The 21,461-nt window shown below is 32.4% G+C and overlaps 2 protein-coding genes across 3 annotated transcripts; both read left to right on the plus strand.

Moving 5' to 3' along the window:
- The first annotated feature begins 307 nt into the window (after positions 1 to 307).
- key (NF-kappa-B essential modulator kenny) lies at positions 308 to 17,966 on the plus strand. Of its 2 annotated transcripts, none has more exons than XM_090110918.1 (14): positions 308 to 561; positions 4,979 to 5,221; positions 6,316 to 6,498; positions 7,080 to 7,190; positions 7,726 to 7,827; positions 8,496 to 8,621; positions 8,990 to 9,091; positions 9,465 to 9,598; positions 10,043 to 10,192; positions 10,459 to 10,549; positions 11,357 to 11,502; positions 12,722 to 12,833; positions 13,459 to 13,722; positions 16,235 to 17,966. In XM_090110918.1, exons 1-14 carry the CDS (start codon positions 370 to 372, stop codon positions 16,322 to 16,324), a joined length of 2,046 nt encoding a protein of 681 aa, XP_089967044.1. In that variant the 5' UTR covers positions 308 to 369; the 3' UTR covers positions 16,325 to 17,966. The 2 variants fall into 2 exon arrangements, with proteins under 2 accessions (XP_089967044.1, XP_089967045.1); XM_090110919.1 differs by lacking the exon at positions 16,235 to 17,966 and adding an exon at positions 14,253 to 14,402.
- Positions 17,967 to 19,885: 1,919 nt separating this feature from the next.
- Positions 19,886 to 21,302, plus strand: LOC149901997 (uncharacterized). Its single transcript, XM_090110686.1, has 3 exons — positions 19,886 to 20,193; positions 20,473 to 20,596; positions 21,075 to 21,302. The coding sequence occupies exons 1-3, from the start codon at positions 19,911 to 19,913 to the stop codon at positions 21,247 to 21,249; spliced, it is 582 nt and encodes a 193-aa protein (XP_089966812.1). The 5' UTR covers positions 19,886 to 19,910; the 3' UTR covers positions 21,250 to 21,302.
- The last annotated feature ends 159 nt before the right edge of the window (positions 21,303 to 21,461 follow it).

Below are 21,461 nucleotides of genomic sequence, written 5' to 3' on the forward strand. Positions count from 1 at the left end.
GACAAATTTATATTTGCATTTTGCAAACTGCCCACAAGTGAAAAATAAACCTCCACCACATTTTTTAATTGTTACTACAGCACAGTTTGCCATTCCCTGATAAACATTTATCGTCGTTCTTTGCGTGCACTTCGGTACCTACGTAAAATTCGATTGATTATACAAATTACGACATTATACTTTCCAATAGGTGCGTATTGTTTGTCCTCGATTCGTAATTTTGTCAATTCGTATTTCACTTTTAATTAATACAATTTCCTTGTTGCCTTTGCATTACTAAGTTTTGATTTATATTCTTTGCAGCCTGTCATATGTATAAAGAAGACAAGTAAATCTAAGTTTATAATATAAATTTGATGTATTATTAAAATGTCAATAAAACCAGAAAATGACGATGATTCGTTTATAATAATCCTTGGATCGTCTCCCGGCGCGAGTATGGATGTGAAATGCAATGGAGAGGACGCAGGCTTAAATAAATCAAACTTGGAGGATGCTATGAAAGATTTACCTGATCAAGCAAATATGGCTTTCAAGGCACAATTTCAATTGGGAGATAGTGTAAGTTATAATCAGTATATCTTTGTTAATTTTATTCATCAACATTGATTATGTTAAATAATCAAATTGACTGGAACTGTTCATTGATAATTTTGGTTGAGTTTGATAAAACTTGTCCAAAATAAACATTGATAATACAACTACATTTTCTGATTATTTGCTATTTTTGTGGCCTAATTTGTTGTTTTTTTTTTTTTGATATTTAGTTGTTGTTTTTTTTATTAAGGAACTCAAACTTTGGTAGAGATTAAACATTTAAACATAGATGGTGAAAATATTTAAAACTAGCTTTCCACCCTCGGCTTCACCCGCGTTTACAAAGGAAAACCTGTTCCCGTAGGATTTCCGGGATAAAACCTATCCTATGTCCTTTCTCGGGTATCAAAATATCCCTATACCAAATTTCATGCAAATTGATTCAGTAGTTAAGGCGTGATTGAGTAACAAACAGACAGACAGAGTTACTTTCGCATTTATAATATTAGTATGGATTGTTATATCAAATGTTTGCATTATAAATATCTGATGCTATTGTATAATAGCTTTAAGTATATTTGATACCAATTATTTTAAATCATGTCTATTCAATAATAATTGTCATTAATAATTTACTAGCACAACTACCTTTGCTATTTAAACATGCTTATTTGTGTATAAAATACAATCTATTCTAATATTATAAAGCTGAAGATTTTTTTGTTTGAACGCGCTAATCTCGGGAACTACTGGTCCGATTAAAAAAATATTTCGGTGTTAGATAGTTCATTTATCGATGAAGGCTATAGGCTAGATATCATCAAGCTATGACCAACAGGAGCTGAGCCACGCGGGTAAAACCGCTCAGCTTGTGTAAAATAACAAGGAAAACAATGTACTGATAAAAAGTAAATAAATAGGGACTTTACCTATAAATCATTTATAGCTTGTTCATCATAATATGATTCTTGATAACTTTTGCATAGGTGTATTGTTTTTACCACATATCAAGTTACATAAATAGCAGTGTTATATTCTTAGTAGAGGAATTCAACTATTATTTATGTGGGTAGGAAGATGACACTGCTATTTTATTAAGGTACTCTATCATCACAATAGTACATAATATTATTATTATCTATGGATTACATTTTATTTAAATTAATTCATACAATATAATAAATAATCAGCTGACCTTTTAAAAATATTACAATAAGTAGCTTATAGTCATATCCAGACATTAATATGTATTAATTTTCAACATGACAGAATCTTCATACATTTTTATTTATATTTACAGAAATTATTATAAAGAGAACACATGTTTAAAGAGACATGCCTCCAATGTTTTGATGATTTATTCCGATTTTTCTTTTGACCTTTAAAGTACACATTTTGTTCTAGTTTTTTACTACTCATATTATATTAAATACATATTATTTTATGGATATGGTGCATTAAGAGTGTTTGTATATTTAAAATTGTATGTATGAATAAATCTGTATGATTCACAATTTTTTTGCATGTTCACATGTTATAATGTTGTTTCTATAATAACGTAATGGCACCGAATTCCGACCACTGATTGATACGGCTAAATGAATCCTTTAAAAGATAAATTAAATACTCTAGAGGTCATAAGAAAAAATGATATTATGAAAGATTACGAACTTATATTTTAAAATATGCACATAATTGTATTTCATAATGGCTTTTTATTACTTAAATTTGGATTTTAACTGTCACGACTGGAAATTAACTGAAAGCACCATTTTCCGACCGACTGAGTACAAATATACGTGTTTCCGACCACTGAGTAGCTAGATTCCGACCAGCCAAATATTTTCTACTAAAATCAACTTTATGATAATAGAAATACAATGGAAATTCGTAAAAAACCCGTTTCGTCTTTTCACTGCATCACGCGTGGACCGATTTCGATAATTCTTTTTTTATTATATTACTTGAAGTACGAGGATGGTTCTTATGGAGAGATATTTTAAATATGTACCACGGGCGAAGCCGGGGCGGACCGCTAGTTTTAAATAATATTTGAGCATTTATTAACTCTATGTTAGACTGTAGTAGTTCACTGGTCATCCACACTAATTTAGAATGTCCCATTGACTACTTTGCCCAATTCTAAAATCCATTTCACCAAAAGTATTATTTCAGCTAATGAGAATACTTCAGCCTCTTTTTTATCACTCATGATGATGACCTGAAATAAACGATGCAATTTCACTCAAGCACAGCGCAAGCAAAAGCAACCCAGTTGGACGGAAACAGGGAAATTATATCGCACCTAGATTCCGACCAAACCTACATTTGCGTAATAAAGCCTCTAAACCGTTATTGATATTCATTTTTAGTTCATTTCTATTTCATATGTACACTTATAAAGATCTCACAATTTCGTAGTTATGCAATTATGTGTCATAAACGTAAAATATAGGGTTTTTAAACCAGACCGGTCTTTGTAAATGAATAACAAAAAAATCAAAAAAGAGTGTCAGTTAAAACGAATATTACAAATAATCCATTAAAGTTAGCATTGGTCGCATACAGGTGTTGTATATAAGCATAGCGTTTAGAATAAATTATTTTATACGAAACCTCCCCAAAACAACATGCATAATAGAAAATTACCTTCTTTTAAAAAGTGCGAAATTCCTTTTACCGACCGATTCGGTCGGATTTCGGAATGTTGTTATTTTGACAAGCTCCTCATTCCGTCCATAATTATTTGTCCAAAAAAACGTATAAAAACACGCTATCTTTGCATTTATATTTTAAAATTAATAAATTAAAACACCAATTAAACGTTTAAAGTAAATTAACCACAAACTTATCAGAGTATTTAGCGTAAAAATCCACATGTTTATTTTCACCGTTTTATGTTTTTTTCACATTCAATCCAATACAAACTACACCCTCGCCTAGCTTTTGTTGGATTGACGAAATGTCGGTTAAAATTTTAAACCCAATTTTTTACAAATGACGTACGATAAGTGATTGTATCGAAAGCCTTCCGTTTCATGAGTGTCGCGCGTATTTTAAACGTTTTATCAAATAAAAATCAAAATGGTCGGATAGAGGAGGCTAGTCGGAAACCGGTGCCGTTACGTTATCTTTGTTTAGTCTATACTCAGCCTAAAGTAAATAAATATTTTGAAGATAATGTATAAATATAGAGAAGAACTACAATAGTTAATTACATTGTATGTTTATTAATGTAGTTCTTCTCTTTATGGTCATACTTCAAGTTAATTGAAAATTGTACCTATTAATAATGGTAATATGTTTTGATTGCAATTATTTTTAATATCATATGATCTATATATATATAAAAATGAAACCCGTTTCGCGTTGTCACGACTCACGGCATCACGCCGACGCGAACGGGTGGACCGATTTTGATAATTCTTTTTTTATTATATTCCTTGAAGTACGAGGATGGTTCTTATGTAGAGAAAACGTTAATATGTACCACGGGCGAAGCTGGGGCGGACCGCTAGTTTAATAATAAAATACATACAATATAAGCTTATTTTTGAATATTATGAATCAGGAAGTATTGCACTTATTCTTTTTCTATTTTTATCTGATAAGGTAGGTAAGTGAATTTATGTATTGCACCACAATTTTTAAATGCCATGATTTGGACAAGTGAGGTTTATTTATAAAAAAACTTCATACTTAAAAAAATTACTTGTAAAATTGCAGTGTTTTATTTTCTTAGGGCCGATTTTTCAATGCTTGGATAAAACTTATCCATCCAATAAAGTATTACACAATAATATTAAAATGTCACGTAAACTGTCAAATACGGACAATTAGAATATGTTTTTAAAATGGTAGTTTTATACATTATTCGACGAATAAATTTTATCCAAGCATTGAAAAATTGGCCCTTAATAAATTACAGAAAACTTAAGTATTTAATAATAATGTTATTTAAAAAAATTATCTTTCTCTTCAGAACTGTATTGCTCATAACCAATCTTATCTTCCAAGCAGATTTGGTTTTTATATGTTTCTCAAATTGATTTAGCCAAAATGTCAAAATTCGTTAAGATTAGTTCAGCTGTTTGATTTTAAGTGGTGTGATTTACCTGTCTTACTATTTCATATAATATGAATAGATTATGCTAAAAAATAATCATTTCCATGTTTCTTGTCAATTAGCTTAGCGACATTCCAATTTAGAGAAACATAAAAAAAAGACATGTGGCACTCGGGGACTGCCGCGGTAAAGCTATTGCATGAGATGCCTTCGAGCCACACCTCCGTGTCCGTCGGAGTGGGGAGCGTGAGGTTTTTTTGTTACGGAATTTCTCGATTCGGTCCCCGCACTCAAGGCCCGCGATAGAAGCTATGCAATAGCTTAAAAATGATTATCCATAAACACAAAAATTAACGAAATACTTTAAATTTTCAGCCGTCCCCAGCCAGCATGATGGTGGCCAGCACAATCATAACGGACGACAGAAGTACAGAGGAATTACAGAAACGATTTGGCGAGCTTCTCGATGAGAATGTAGTACTCAAAGAGACATTGAAACAAAACAACGATTCAATGAAAGAACAGTTTTCATTGATAGCCTCATGCCAAGAGGATATGGTGAAAACTCATAAACTGCACAAAGAGAAGTTTGATGAAACGAGAGAACTTGTGGAAAAGGTATTTTCTTGCATTTTACTTTAAAAAAAGAGCGCATGTTTTGGCAATATACCAAATTGTCGCCTTACTCCATGACGTAATGGTATTGCTATGACGCATTGAAATTTTACTCTCAACGTGCCTAAAGAAATTTTACTTCAAAAATTATAATAGCAAACCATCAACTTTTAAATTAAATGTTAATAAAATGAACTAATTAATCATGTGATTTACTTGTGGTTGATCTGCTACAAATTGAATAAAAAGTGCTTTTGAATTATGTGCATTAACAACATTAAACCCACAGGAAATGAGATAAAATATAATAAATCTAGTTTACCCATTAATTTGCTTATAATTTGTCTAATTTAAATAATGTTATCATAATATTTTGGGATTCCAGCCATTCTTCTTTCTGTTTTTTTCTTATAAAATTCATTGAATGGACTATAAATTTTGAAAATATATCTTTCTCTAGCTTTCTCATAATCTCTTTACATAAAACTTTCAACACAACCTTATTGGTTAAGTCCGACCGTACACGGACTGCTCGAGCAGTAAACGGCTGAGCGACGTACTGCTCGAGCATTCGGTCGTTGACTGCTTGAGCTGTAGCTACAAACCGCGCAGTTGACGGCTTAAAGCTGTCGCGACTGCTCGAGCAGTCCGTGTTCGGCAGTGAATGAATTTCCATAGTTCACCGCGCGGTCGCGGCTTCAAACCGTCGGTCTAAACTCTAAACTGCTTGAAGTGGTCCGTGTATGGCCGCCCTAAAAAGACAATTTAAACTGAGTATATTTTAACCGACTGACCGGTTGGCTTGGTTGGTAGTGCCCCTGCCTTCCAAGCCAGAGGTTGTGGGTTCGATTCCCACCCGGGGCAAATATTTGTGTGATGAACATAGATGTTTGCTCTGTGTCAGGGTGTTAATTATTTATATAAGTATTTATTTAAAATTATATAATATGTATATGTATATTTATCAGGCATCTGGTTTCCAATTTCCATAACACAAGCGAAAGCTTAGTATGGGATCAGATCGTGCCGTGTGTGAAAATTGTCCTGAAATATATATTTAATTTATTTTATATTTATTTAATAAATCTATTTTACAGCTACGTCTAGAAAACAAAAAGCTCAAAGACGATATAGTGCGTCTATCTCAAACAGATATACTTACAAACGGTGACGTGAAGTCTGGCGCGTCGTCCACAGTGGAGTTTGTGACGTCACCAGATGATGATACTATCAACAAGTTAACAGCACAATTGGAATTAGTTGAAAAACAACGGAGACAGGTATGTTATATGTATGGTGGAATTAAAACAGATTTAAGTAATCCCCTACTAATATTATAAGTGTGAAACTCTCTCCTTAACGCTTAAATCACATAGCCATGCACGAAATTTAGTACAAATATATGGTAGTGAGAAAGGACATAGGATAGGTTTTATCCCGGAAATCCTATAGAAACGGGAACTATGCGGGATTTGCTAAGTGGGCGAAGCCGCGGGCGAAAAGCTAGTATTTATATAATTTTTAAACTACCCTTTCTTACTTGTCATTTCGTACAAATATTATAAATGCTGTCTGTGAGGATGGATTGATGTATGAATGTATGTTTGTTGCTCTTTCATGTAAACACCTCTGAACGATTTCTAATGATATGGCATTGATTTAGTTTATGTACTAGAATAAATAACACAGGTGCTATAGAAATACTTGCTTTTGTGGATGAAACCGCGCGGCACAGCTAGTATGCCACAAACATATGGATAAAACTACTTTGGACCGATTTTGCTGTATTTTTACCCAGTTAATAGTTTATACTGTAACAAAAACATTTTCAATAAATAATAATTTTTTATCGTTTTTTCAGGTTATAGTAGAAAATGAGAAACTAACATGGCAGAAAGAATCCTTAGAACATATAGTCGATGCGACGTCTAAAGAAAGGGATGATGTTAAAGAGAAATTGAAGAATATTGAGGTAAAATTATTTTATTTTGCAGTCACTTATTAATTAGTATTAGACCAGGAGATAGTGACAGATATTATTGGGTCATTTATATCAGTATGGTGGTTCTTCAAAGGTCTGTGCAATTTTTTTTTTGCCTAAAATAATGAACCTAACTAGGGTATCATTAATGAAAATTACGATCTAGCCTTACACTATAGGCTAATGAGTAATATAAATCTAACTTAATTTGCTAGGTAAAGTATGTCTAAGAACGTGTCCATTAACACTTTTCTTAATGTCTCTATTAAGGCGAAGACACTTCGTTCATGTGTTCTTTATGAATAGCACTCACTACATTACACAATGACAAATGTCAGAGCGCTGGTACCGGCGGCCCAGTCACGTGGGCGTTAGTCGAATTCGTCGGATAAATTAATCTTATCTCCTGGTCTATATATTATTAAGTTCCTATTATTCAGATTGTCGATTTTTGATAGTTAAAAGTGTAAGATTAAAAAATACAAAACTGCTGGATCTATTTTGATAATATATTGGGTTGTTTCAGTTGGAGTTCTCACATTATAAATGCGGCATGAATGAAATGGTCAAGAATTATAAGGAGCAAGTAAAAGAATTGAACACAAAACTACGAGAGGCTTCGAAAAATGTGAGTGTATTAATTTTTTTTAACTTCAGTGTGGTGCTATGCAGTATGGTGCCATTTATTTACTCTTTCTTGATTTAAAGATATTTTTCGAGGTTTAAAATTAATTTTATTTTTTTATTTATTAAAACTTTAATGCTCTTAGAATTATTATAATGATACTTAACCTAAGAATAAATTTAAACAATAGGCGGTCGTATCGCTATGCAGCGATCTCTTCCAGACAAACTTAGTAAGATATATTAGTATAGATATTTTGAAAAAAAGAAACAAAAATTCAATCGGAATATGGCAATACCTATAGTAAATTTTAAGATTTTTTTTGCATAGTAATTAAACCAATAAATAACCATTGTACCAATACAATTTACTTAATTATAACTGTGCTTCAGGAAATTTCTCCTAAAAATTATGTACATCAGATTTAGAATACGCTACAATAAGCCTACTAGACTACAGGCCCATGTTGAAAAAGTTATGGGTCATTTGAACCACCAGGTGACCTATCTAGAGCGATATATAAGAGCTTACAAGTGACGGCATAATGCTGAATCTTATTATTTTATGCTCTTATATCGCTCTAGATAGGTCACCTGGTGGTTCAAATGACCCATAACTTTTTCAACATGGGCCTGTAGTCTATACAGGCTTATATCGAAAATATTTTTCAGGATACTTCGAGTTCTGAAATAACTAAAAGAGATGAAGTTATTAAACAGCTAAATGGAAAAATAACGGCACTGCAAACTGAATACAAGGCGGCACAAATGAAAATATTAGACTTGGAGAATATTAAGGTAAGGCGCTTTAGTCGCGTTGAAAGTATAATTTCAAGGTCGCGTCATGGCAACAGTCACGTCATAGAGTAAGGCGACGATTTTGGTATCTTAGAATTTTGCCATAGAAGTTTCACTTCTGACACGTGTTTTCGTTACTCTTTTTTATCTAAATATGTATATATATGGTTTTTTTAAATCAAAATTAAACAAATTGCTCTATTTTCTGCAATTTTAAGAACTTTGATCTGAGACAAAAAAAAACTTTCCTAACTTATATTATTCCGTTTTTTCCCAAGAAAAATGACAGTTAAAAATTATACAAATAATTATTGTAGTGAAAGTAATTTATTTTATGTAATAACTAATAAGTTTTATTATTATTTTAGTTGGAGTTTGCACAATACAAATGTGGTATTAACGATATGGTGAAAACGTATAAGGAACAAATACAAGAATTAAACCTAAGGATTAAGGATGTACAGAAAATTGTGAGTGAAAATACTATATTTGATTCTAATGACTTTGCTTATAAATTGTTACATATTATAATACCTAAATATTAATGATAATAAAATGTTTAAAATTTATCAATTAAATTATATTTTTAATGTAGTATTGGAAATATTTTGTTCTGTTTTGGTATTAAATTGTTTTAGTATTCAATTTTAGTAATTAAAAAGTGATTTACTTAACGAAGATTCCTTTAAAAAACGTCTTAACAAGCCTTTAAAAGGTCTTCAAGGGTTTGACTATGAAAAGTGCATTCTATATAATCTGTTTTTATAGCAGTACTTTTTGTAATGCTATAAAATAGTTTTATTACTTTTACATATTATTTTTTATGCTATCCTTAAATTATAGGTATTCCAACCAGTATATACAACAAGCGATGGTGCTGAGAAATCTTCGCAATATGCTGGCTACTTGACAAACGTGCAAACATATAATCGTACGCTTAAGCACTTAGCTGAACACTTAAATAACTTGACCAGTGGGTAAGTTACACTTATGTTAGTTTATGTTTGTGGGTGCTAATTTATTTTTGTAAGTAGAAATACCCGTCTAAAAAGATTGAGTTTTTTGGGAAAATTCGGTGTTTACACAAACAGTAGAATTATTACCTAAATAAATAAATACTTATAAAAAGCTTACATAAAATAGGTGGAATTTACTTATTAATTTCCGTAAATTAATAAAGTGATTTTTCTTTAATTTAGTTGTTTCTTAAAACTGGTCCGTTTTTACTGGCATAAAAAGGAAGTCTATGTTCACCCATTTCTTTGCCACTTGTGGACGAAATTTTTTGTTTATTCGAAATTATATTTACAGTTTTTTTTATTCGTAAAAATCAAGAAAGATGCTTTTGTCGGACTTTATCGAAAGTACTGCGATTATGTTGTCAAAATGCATCGAAAAATATTCCTATGAATGATTTTCAGATTATCCGATGGTCTTGTAAAAACACTGGGCGCTATAATAACTGCGCAAGAGTTCAAACTGGAAAGGGCCTCGTTAGAGAAACTGCGCAGTAGCCTCGTCGAAGTTAAACAACATATTGAGAAACAACATAGCACTGTTGTTGGTAATATGTGAGTATTATTCGCGATTCGCTTCGTTTTCGCTTCGCTTTTGAGATTTTTTTTGTACAATATAAATTATTACTATAAACTCTATAAATTCATGGTTTTACAGAGGTTTAAATTTCTCCTAATCTATTGTCTATCAAATATTTTAAATGTTTTAGAAAACAAATACGAAAAATATAGCTTTTAAGCTTTTCTTATTTTTTAAATCTCATTTGAATTGTGTAATAAAATCGCTGTTGCTCTGTGATGTAATAATATTTATTTTACAGTGGCGAAGTGAAAGGCACAATGTCAATATTCGAAGGGATATTCAAAGATTACAATGAATTATTGAAGAAGACGGTCACGAAACAAGATAGTGTGAGTGCAACTTTTGTGTTTTTTTATTTATTTATTATTAAATTAATTATAAATGGCCTTTGATAAAAAAATAGCTAGATAAAACTGTTCTCAAACGTATTTGTCAAAATTCTAGTCGAAAGAAACAAATGTTAAAGCAAAACCAAATTTATTGGCATTACTTTAAGGTGCATTGTTGACAAGCAGGTGTTGAAGTTCTAAAAGTATCGGCCTATACTTGGCGTTTACGCTTATACTGTTTAAATTTATTTTACACGATTTAGTTTATTTTTGGTCGAGCAAGCAAGTGTGTGAGCGTGTGTGCGTACATTTGCGTGCGTGTGCTTGTGTGAGCGTGTGTGCGTACATTTGCGTGCGTGTGTGCGTACCTGTATGCGTGTATGTTACTGTGTTTTTATTGTTGAAGTGAAACTTCTTTATCGGGGTTGGAAAAAAAAATAGTGTAACATTTTTTCGTTACGCGCCATCTTTTTTTCCATTATCATCGTGATTTGACGTATTTCTGTAAAGTTGCATATAGTAAATTATTTTTTTAAATTAGGTCATAAAGAAGTTTCACTTCTTACGTGTGTACACTAGTACACGCACATATTTTTGAAGTGAAACTACTTTATCGGGGTTGGACAAAAATTTAGTGTAACATTTTTGCGTTACGCCGTACGCGTGACATTTTTGCGTTACGCCATACTCGTGACATTTTTAAGGTCGTAAAGAAGTTTCACTTACGTGTGTACACTAGTACACGCGCATATTTTTTTAAGAAAGAAAGAAAGAAAGAAGAAACTTACTTTTCTCATACAATTCCAGCCTCCGCCCAGTGCAAGTGTGGAACAATTAACAGCGGCGTTAGTTGCTCGCGGTGAAGATGTGCAAGCGTTAGAGAACGAGATAGCCATGTTGATTGGGAATAAGGAGGACTGCGACTTGCTAAAGGCCCAGGTCGAGTTGTACAGGTTAGTGATTTTGGGGCTTGTTGGGGCGTAATGAAAGAGGAAAAAAAATGTATGCGTGTACTAGAGTACACACGTAAGAAGTGAAACTTCTTTATGACCTTAAAAATGTCACGAGTATGGCGTAACGCAAAAATGTCACGCGTACGGCGTAACGCAAAAATGTCATGCGTACGGCGTAACGCAAAAATGTTACACTAAATTTTTGTCCAACCCCGATAAAGAAGTTTCACTTCAAAAAGACGGGTTACACTCCGGGAGTGCCGGCAGAAGTGAAAACTTGATTATTAACGTTCAGCATGTTAGATATTTTGGAATGGTATCCGTCTTACGCATGGAATATAAGGGCTTTAAAAATAAAAAAAAAAAAAACATCCGTCTTACGCTTTTTCGATCAGGCCACGTGTCCTGACGCGAGTTTAAGATTTTATACCCAACGCCGCTAAAGAAGTTTTCACTTCGAAATACTACTGCTGTAAAGGTTATAATAAATAACTACATAAACTTATTAGTATACTTTGACTTACCGGTTGGCTTGGTTGGTAGTGGCCCTGCCTTCCAAGCCAGAGGTCGTGGGTTCGATTCCCACCCGGGGCAAATATTTGTGTGATGAACATAGATGTTTGCTCTGTGTCTGGGTGTTACATAATATCTATATAAGTATTTATTTAAAATTATATATTTATCAGCCATCTGGTTTCCATAACACAAGCGAAAGCTTAGTATGGGATCAGATCGTGCCGTGTGTGAAAATTGTCCTGAAATATTATTTATTTATTTATGTAATTATTATTCTACCTATGCGTCCTACCCGCGACTTGACAAGCCCGTGACTGTACATGCATAGCGCACAAACTGTTTATTTATCCGAGTTACACTGTGTGCTTTCTTTGTGCTACACTTGTAATCCGATAGCTTGTAATTCGGCTTGTCGTCGCTACAATAGTATCAGTTTACTTGCGGTGCATTTACATCAAACGAACATAGAGACAGTGATCTTTTAGTGTAAACGAAAACTCGTATTCAGTGTTGTTCAGTATAAGAACATTGCATATAATCTTTTTGAACGCACTAAGAACGTTAGCCGAGGAAACATGGTAAATTTGATATATAAAAAACGGAATAGCTTTTTTCCTAGATCCTACAAAAAAGACAAAAAAGGCAGGCAGACAGGCAGCATCTTTATTTATTCGTTTTTAATCGTTTTTATTTTTGTTTATAGAAGCGACTTCGAAGCGGAAAGACAATCTCGCGAAATGATGGCCAGCGAAAAAGAGGTATTAGCCACCGATCTCAGGGTTTTACAGAAGAAACATGAAGAATTAACCAAACACGTGAGTTATTTATAAAAACTATGATATTTGTGTATACTTTAAGAATAGCAGAATATATGAAACCTGTAGTTTTGTCATAAAAAATTTAGGGCCGATTTTTCAATGCTTGGATAAAACTTATCCCTCCAATTAAGTATTACACGATAATATTAAAATGTCACGTAAACTGTCAAATACGGGCAATTAGAATACGTTTTTAAAATGGTACTTTTATACATTATTCGACGAATAAGTTTTATCCAAGCATTGAAAAATCGGCCCTTTGTCTTACAGCCGGTTTCTGAATTCAAAAATTGATTTTATTAAGGTTTGCGAAAGCTTATGTCAGGAAGAAGAAAATATTGAAGCATTGTTTGAGACGTTACTCAATTCAGAAACCGGCCGTCAACTAAATACAAACAGTGTACGGAACCATCGACTCTCATTTGTCCTGTACATTAAAATTATCTAAATTTATGTTTTTGAAGTGAAACTTTTTAGGCGCGTTGAAAGTAAAATTTCAACGTCGCGTCATGGCAATACCCTCACGTCATGCGGCGTCGAGTTTGATATCTTTGAATCTTGCCAAAGAAGTTTCAAGATTATAATAGTTTCAATGAAGTTTTAATATTATTATTTTTTGCAGTTAGAGGAAGTGCGTAAAGCAAGTCCATCCATATATAGTACTACTAAAGCCAAAGCGCAGAACGGAACACAGAGTACGGCAAAACGAATTACTTCCAATGAACAAAGAAATGCTACAAATGCTACTTCTGTGAATACTACTGGGGCTACTGCTGGAGCTACTGCTAGAGATACTACTGGAGCTACTGCTAGAGCTACTACTGGAGCTACTGCTAGAGCTACTACTGGAGCTACTGCTGCTTCTGGAACTACTGTGAAGAAAACAGTGAGTTTATTTTTCGATTTTTATTAAATACTAGCTCCGCGGTTTCATCCGCATTGCTCTGCTTCTGTTGGTCTTAGGGTGATAATATATGCCTATAACCTTCCTCGATAAATGGGCTATCTAACACCGAAAAAATTTTTCAAATCGAACCAGTAGTTCCCGAGATTAGCGCGTTCAAACAAACAAACTCTTCAGCTTTATAATATTAGTATAGATAATACAGCAATGTCAAATATGTTTTGATTTTGTTTAAATGATACAAAACTATGAAAAAATTCTTAGGACTACAATCTACATGAAAACATAATTTTTGATGTGACTTGTCTTATATACGCTACAATTTACAGTTAATAGATTAGGTAATGTCATCATTTTTCTGAATTTATCTAGCGGCTGTCGTCAGTTCTCCAAAAATATGTTCCATTTTTGCAATTATTATGTTATTTTTTTTGTATATTTTACACCTCACATTACCATAATCAAACCATCTCTTCAGCCAAACATATTTATTTATTATTATTAATAATAAGGTGAAAAAGAAGAAACCGTTGGAGCAACAGCAAGAGAACGGCGTACACGAAACCACGCCACCGCCGCTGCGATACGACTGTCCAGTTTGCGACAAGCCTTTCAAAACTTTGATATTGTTACAGCAACATGTTGATAGTTGTCTATTATAACCTCAAAATAAATAATTAAAATAGTCAAAAAAAAGACGTGTGGCATAATAGCTTAAAAATATATAAAAATACAACTGAAGAAAAATGTGCGGAGCGCTTATATAATCTACGCTGTACGTGGGATAGGTTCAAATTCAATTGCATTTATTTGCGTAAGGATAGAATTCATCATAATAAATTGGATGCATTTAATAAAAAGAACTAGGTTTTTGTAACAATGTTAAAAATTAATTTCTCGTCATCAATTTTGATGTCATTTTTTTACGATATATGTCTTCAGCCACTCCGCCATTTTAAAAAAATACGCCAATTTTTAGAAACAAAATGCAGTTAAAAAAGGCACATGATGTTTTATTTAATAGAGAAAAGGATGGTTGCCTTTTATAGCACTCGTGTATGGCATTAGTTAGGTGTCGTGATTTTGTCAAAGTGCTTTTATGGCATTTTTTTTTTTGGAAAACGTGAAAAATTTAATATCTTCCAAAGAAAAATACTATAGTTATTTTTTTCAAAATACAATTTTTTTAACAGTATACCGATGGAACAGCTATTTAAGATTTAGTTAATTTTATGTGTGTTTTAGAATAACTTAGATAAAATTGCAATTGTGTTCAAAATACATATTGTTATTGTAATAATATATAATTTTAATTTAAGCGTTGATTTTAATATATTTTTGTTATTTTTTAAAAGTTTTTTAGCATCAAAACTACGAATCTAATATGCATTTTTTATTATTAACTAATATATTTTGTTATTAAATGTATTTTATAGTTTTTTATAATGTAATTTTATTATTACATCCTTCCATATTTGATAGGATTTTTGTTTAAAATAGGTGAGATATTTTACAATGTTCATAAGCATTGTGTCAACTAACAATATGTATATGTATGAGTTTAGATGTTAGATGTTGACGGCATTTATAGTCATTTGAATTTAACTTTATCTAACATAATTTAATTAACCAATTTCTAAAAGAGTTTTTTTCTGTTTTTTTTTTTATATCTGTGCGTTCTTTTTCAGTTTTTTTTTGAGAATTGATTTGATGGTTTGAATTTTGATGTTGTTTTTGTATAATGCATGTGATAAAGGCCTATTCAAACTAGAGCGGTATCCTCTACCGCTGGCATACCCCGGACACTCCATACAAAATTATCGTTTTGACAGTCACACTGTAGAGAGTGCAAATGTGTGTGTTAACGCTTTAGGGTTCGCACATTAATTGTGACTAGCGTAAAGAAATTCGCGTTTTTCTGATGAAATACATCCGTAAACAGCACAATATCTAACCATGTTCTACGAAAAACGATAATCACAAATCCAAAATAATAAAATTACCTTAAGTCAATTTGATTAATGTTGTCAATCTTCGTTGCGTATCGTCCTTGCAGGAAAATGCGGGCCATCTTATAGCGTGATCGTGCGGGGTGAGGTAAGTGTTTAATTTTGGCGGGAGGCGGAGAGTGTCCGTTTTGTAGCGTTTAGCTACTGTGGCTACTATTATGTATTCTGTGCCGCTGAGTAGCGGTATCCCGATGGATACGTGATTAAATACGTAAGTTATTATAGGGACCCTAATCGCGTACCGATCGGCTGTTCGCTACCGTACTCGGATCGGTACGCGATTACATTCTCTATAATATACGTAAGATACGGATACCGCTCTAGTTTGAATAGGCCTTAAATCAAGTGTGATTATGACGAAATTTATGTTGTTGTGAAGAAAAACTCTCAATAACCTTTTAAATAGAAATGATGTTGTGTGGTTGTGTTTTGATAACTGGTATTTTTTTTTAATAATAACTAATAAAATGTTTAATGTTTTTCAGATTTACAAGTGTCCGAAATGCTTACATTTCTCCAGTGACCAATATAAAGTGATGGAAGACCATTTCGACTACTGTCTAGACGACTTTTAAACCATAAGCTAGTTAATACGTCGTGTATACGATTTCACATATGATTAAATAAATTTTATTGTAATTCAAAATTATCTTTAAAAAAAATATTTCAATCTATTAGAAAAAAAAATTGTGGCCTAAAAATTTTAGATAGTTGAGTATATGTGATGAGAATTTTTCTTTGTTTCAATTTTGTTCTGTACTTTACGTATATGTTATAGTAAATGGCAACATTTATACATATAATTTTGATTTTGATTATAATAAATTCTGTTTTAAAAGAAATATCATCAATCTGTTACAAAATTATTCTGGCTCTAAAAATGTTGGAATAAAAATTGAGTCTATAAGTGATGAAAAAAATATTTTTTTAGTTGATTTTGTTCTGTTTTGCAGCCTTTTCTTTTGACTGATTGAATTGTAGAATTTTAATATTTAATAATTATTTTCTTTCTTTCTTTAACAAATATTATACAGAGGAGTTAATTGTTTATACCGATTCATTTCATTCCATAAATAGTAGGTTACTTTAAAAAAATATACCTAATCAATAGTACACTGTTTTTTTCAAACTACTACATATTTATGGAATTTGTCAATTCAAATTATTTTATATGGTAATAATGTAATTTGTGTACAAGAAAAATACATTATTTTTAATTTTATACAAATTCAGGTGCTAGAATACATTATTTTGTAAAAGATAAATAAATTTTATTTTAGTTTCGCACACAATAATTATACTTAATCTTTAATGATTGATGGAAAAAAAATTGCTAGAAATTGTTAATGTCAAATTTTGATTTTCTCTTATCTATGGTATGTTTACTGATTCACAAACGAATTTCTAATTGGGTCTTAATTTTTTCAAAAGCAAAAATAATAATTTGCGCATATTTCAGTCGAAGCACAAGTAAAAATCTTAAAATAAAAGTAAAATTTATATTTTGAATAAGCTTTGATCCGATCGGAATGTCGTTTGTGAACATTGATACTAAAGTAAAACGTGAAAATTGTTAATAGTAATTTTAAATATCCTGTCAATAAAATATAACAGGCTTCTTCCATAATGTTACCTATAGTGCCATTATTGTAAAGAGAAGAAAATAAATATAAAGTATAGTATCACGTTATAAGTTTCCTATAGATATAGACGGATATAAACGTTATATTTTTAAATATTTACAAGGGAAAAACAATTTAGTATTATTTTATCAACGTTGACATTGTAGGCTGTATAATTTTATGTCATTTGTGATTGTGATAATAAGCCGAATAAAAATATATTTTGAATAATATCATCAGTAATAAGTATCGTAATAATGTTTATTTTTACTCTGTTCTCGATGGTTTCTTGGCATCATCTGACATCTACCGTCCGTGACTTTAAGCAAGAAAAAAATATCTATGGTTTTTTGTTTTGTTTGATTAAAGACACTGTATAGACAAAACATCTGGACAGATTGAGATACTCATTGCCCCTAATAACTGTAATATTTCATAAATAGTGTCCGTAAAGATTATTACAAAGTAAACGATGATGCTAAGATATTATTAAGACGGAGTTCAAAGTGTGATTGACAAAAGACTGCTCATGTTATGTGTTAGTATGATTCCTAGGTTAGTTCTTTGTAGTTTCAAATAAAATTAACGTACTGGATCATTTGTGTTTTATTTACACTGCCTTAAAATGACTATTTTTTAAATATTTAAATAAAAAGTAAATATATGGAAATCGTCGGATTAACTTGAGGGTCAGTTTCGTGGCACTCATAGGCAATTGTACCCTTAATGGCATAATGGTGTAATCATGGACGTATAAAAAAAGACGGACGGTATATCGCCTAAACATTGGGTGAAGCCTAGTAATGGCGGCGAAACATCCATGTGTAACATCCATGCTGTATTTTTTTCTATAAATTTTGCCGTAATAATTTTGTCATTAAAACATAAAAGAAATAACTTGCTTCCCTGTGGAATGTAATCCCTTGTGTTTTGTTATTTAAAATTGTACTGTTGCGACACCATTTAACCACGCAAGACGGCATTTTAAATATTTTTTGTGAAACAGTGACGCAGTTAATCAGTCGGTAGTTCACGACGTAATGGCGGCCGACTAGCTTACTATGGTGAGAGCACAGACATGTATCAAGATAGACTAAGCGAGTGTATGTACTTCCCGTGTCCAAACTAAGTTTATGAAACTTACTTGACGCTGGCCTACACTCAGTCCGCGCTTGCAGTTCGCCAAGGAAAGACGTGAAGCTGAATAAAGTAAAATGCCGAATTGCGCCGTTATATACTGTAGAAACTCCACAGCTGTGAGTGGCCGAGTTAGCAGAGATGTTTCCTTCCACCGGTAAGTAATTTTAAATAATATCTGTGGAAAACGATTGTGACAAACACGGATACCAAATCATACGAAATGATTCGGAATACATTGCGGCTTTTACTTGGCACGGTAAAGATCGCGTCGTATGATAACAAGCAATGAATAGCGTCTCCTCATTTTTCTGTTCTCATTTTTCTGTCCAATTTTGTGGTTAGTGATGTTCATTTGATGCAACAGTTCTCGATTCTAATCGATTTTATAATCAAACAGAAAAATGATAATTTGAAGGAGCAATTATTCAGGAAAAAAGGCATAGATTTTTTTTGTCATTTAATACGACTTGACCTAGAACTTTTAAGTGTGTGATGGAATGTGAAAATAGCATGACATTTTTTTGTTCTAAAAAATAAGTGCAATTTGTTTCAATTATTGTGAATTTATTACGCATTCCCCTAGTGTAATTGTTTGTCATCTCAATATTATTTTTATACAAGTTGAATTCTGCGGCGCCACATTTCCTACTGCGCTTAATATTCGGTTCGTAATAAAAAAACCTCAGAGGACTCTAAAGACTGATCTATAGATGTGTAGTTGGGTAAGGAAAGTAGACGGTTGTCCTATATTTAATTGCGACTTAAAAGGTGCTTGATTTCAATCACGAGTAAAATTAATATAAACCATATAATATATTCTTATGGTACAAATACATGTATAAGAAATTGTGTCAGAACAAAACCCTACGTCAATAAAAAAAAAGGAGTAGTTAACAGGAATCTTTTGCATGCAAAAAATTATTTGGATCACCACTCAATCAGTGAAGAAAGACGAAATAGCATAGAAGAAAACGCCAAGACAAGGCAGACAAATCACAATTCTACATTATGCGAAACATTTGATAGGCAGTTTGAAGCAGTGTTTCCACTGCCACACATAGGTACATACCTATTGCCTGATATTATGATGATGACGATGCATACAAAAACTTTTTTAAGCTATTGCATAGCTTCTATCGCGGGCCTTGAGCGCGGTCCCGATAGAAAATCGAGAAATTCCGTAACGAAAAAACCTCACGCTCCCCACTCCGACGGGCTCGGAGGTGTGGCTTGAAGGCATGCTATGCAATAGCTTTACCGCGGCAGTCCCCGAGTGCCACATGTCTGTTTTCTTTCATAAACAAACGTACAACGTACCTACAATGTATCGATACCGATTAATTACTAAGGTGTGAAATACGAGAGTAATTAAAAACGAAACGAGTTACCAGTATTAATTATGAAGTTGGCGATTATACTCTGTTTGCTAGGAGATTGCTTGTGCTGTGGGACGACCCCTGAAGCCGAAGAAACAATCGTGGGGCATGGGCCAAACGACACGCAGTTTTTGGGCAATCTAACAGGGTGGGGAGTGCCTGATACGGACGGCAAAACTTGGAAGAATTATATCAAATATTATAAGAATGTAACGCAAGGCAACAAGACTTTTGATGGCGCGGACGCAAGCTGGAACAACTTTATGTCGCAGAGTCATGGCAAAGGGTTTCCGAAGGAGTGGCAAGGTATTTGAGTATGGTGATTGTGATTGTAGATACCCCATGCCTTCCCCATGCAGTGTTAATAACGTTTATGTGTAGATTTTTTTTTACTCAAGTAATACCTAAGTACCAACTGTCATCCTTCGTAAATTCGTATAGTATTTTACCAAAAACTAAGTCAAAAATACTTCAATTCCGGGATTAAGTCGCTATATAAAATGAATGAATGAAAATAGAAAAAAACAAATCGAATCTCATTCACTCAGTGATACTAGTGATAAATAATTATGTATATTTTTACAGGTTACGGACCAGGTTCGCCCGGTAATGCTCCTCCACCCTGGGCATACATAGCTGGGAACTATGGCAGACCATACTTTTGCTTTCAATTCCCAGCTTATGGTACTTGTGATCGTAAATATGTCAGGTATGAGTTCCATAAAGAGAAAATTAGACGAAACTAACAAAGTTAAACTGTAGGTAATAACAACCTATATAACCTACTAGATCGATTTACCTGAACTGTATTCAAATATGTAATATATTATTTCATTAATAACATAGAATACCTATATATTTATCTAAGCAAGCGAAGCCGCGATTGGAACTAGTTCATTTTATTATTTACTCGTTCTTTGTGACCATGACAATGCTCAGTGAAGCGATGGAAATAAATAATATTAAAAATAAATATATAAAATAATAAATATTACATACACTATAAAATTTAATACTGGAAATTGGAAAATAAAAATGCATTATATGCATACTAATAAAACAGACACACTGTGGGTGGGTATGTTTATTACGTTTAAACCAACCTAAGGTCCGCCTCGTGATCGAATTTTTTCTATTCTTTATAAATTTATATCTACATATTACGATTTCAAATGTTTTCATTTCAGATGGGCTTTCAACCCCCAAACGCAAGTTTGTCAAATGTTCTACTACAGTGGGTGCGGAGGGAATGAAAATAACTTCAGATACAAGGCGAGTTGCCAAGACGCTTGCTCGAACACCCCCGCCTCGCCGTGCGAACCACAAGAGAAGATAGACTTTAAGGAGTTACTCAATGGATGACTTCTACAATACATATTTAGAATTAAATACTATAATAGTCTACGAAATAAATTGACGAGATTTATTCAATACAATAGTTTATTGTAATTTACTTTATTGTACATTAGTTTATTGCAATGCTTCGATTATTACAGTGAAAATCCAAATTAATATTTTGAATAAATCGCTTTTAAATCCGTCAAGTCTAATTTCATTTATAAATATCGTAATTA

This window comes from Colias eurytheme, chromosome 16 (genome assembly GCF_061535395.1).
Source record: "Colias eurytheme isolate Ceu_HAF_F1 chromosome 16, ilColEury1 Martin Lab GWU primary, whole genome shotgun sequence".
In the NCBI taxonomy this organism is placed as follows: Eukaryota; Metazoa; Arthropoda; class Insecta; order Lepidoptera; family Pieridae; genus Colias; species Colias eurytheme.

Coding starts and splice junctions, on each gene's coding strand:
- LOC149901997 (XM_090110686.1), top strand. CDS start 19,911: ATGAAGTTGGCGATTATACTCTGTTTGCTAGGAGATTGCTTGTGCTGT. Junction 20,194..20,472: donor GTTTCCGAAGGAGTGGCAAG/GTATTTGAGTAT, acceptor ATATTTTTACAG/GTTACGGACCAGGTTCGCCC. Junction 20,597..21,074: donor TGTGATCGTAAATATGTCAG/GTATGAGTTCCA, acceptor TTTTCATTTCAG/ATGGGCTTTCAACCCCCAAA.
- key (XM_090110919.1), top strand. CDS start 370: ATGTCAATAAAACCAGAAAATGACGATGATTCGTTTATAATAATCCTT. Junction 7,191..7,725: donor AGAAATTGAAGAATATTGAG/GTAAAATTATTT, acceptor GGGTTGTTTCAG/TTGGAGTTCTCACATTATAA. Junction 9,092..9,464: donor TTAAGGATGTACAGAAAATT/GTGAGTGAAAAT, acceptor CTTAAATTATAG/GTATTCCAACCAGTATATAC.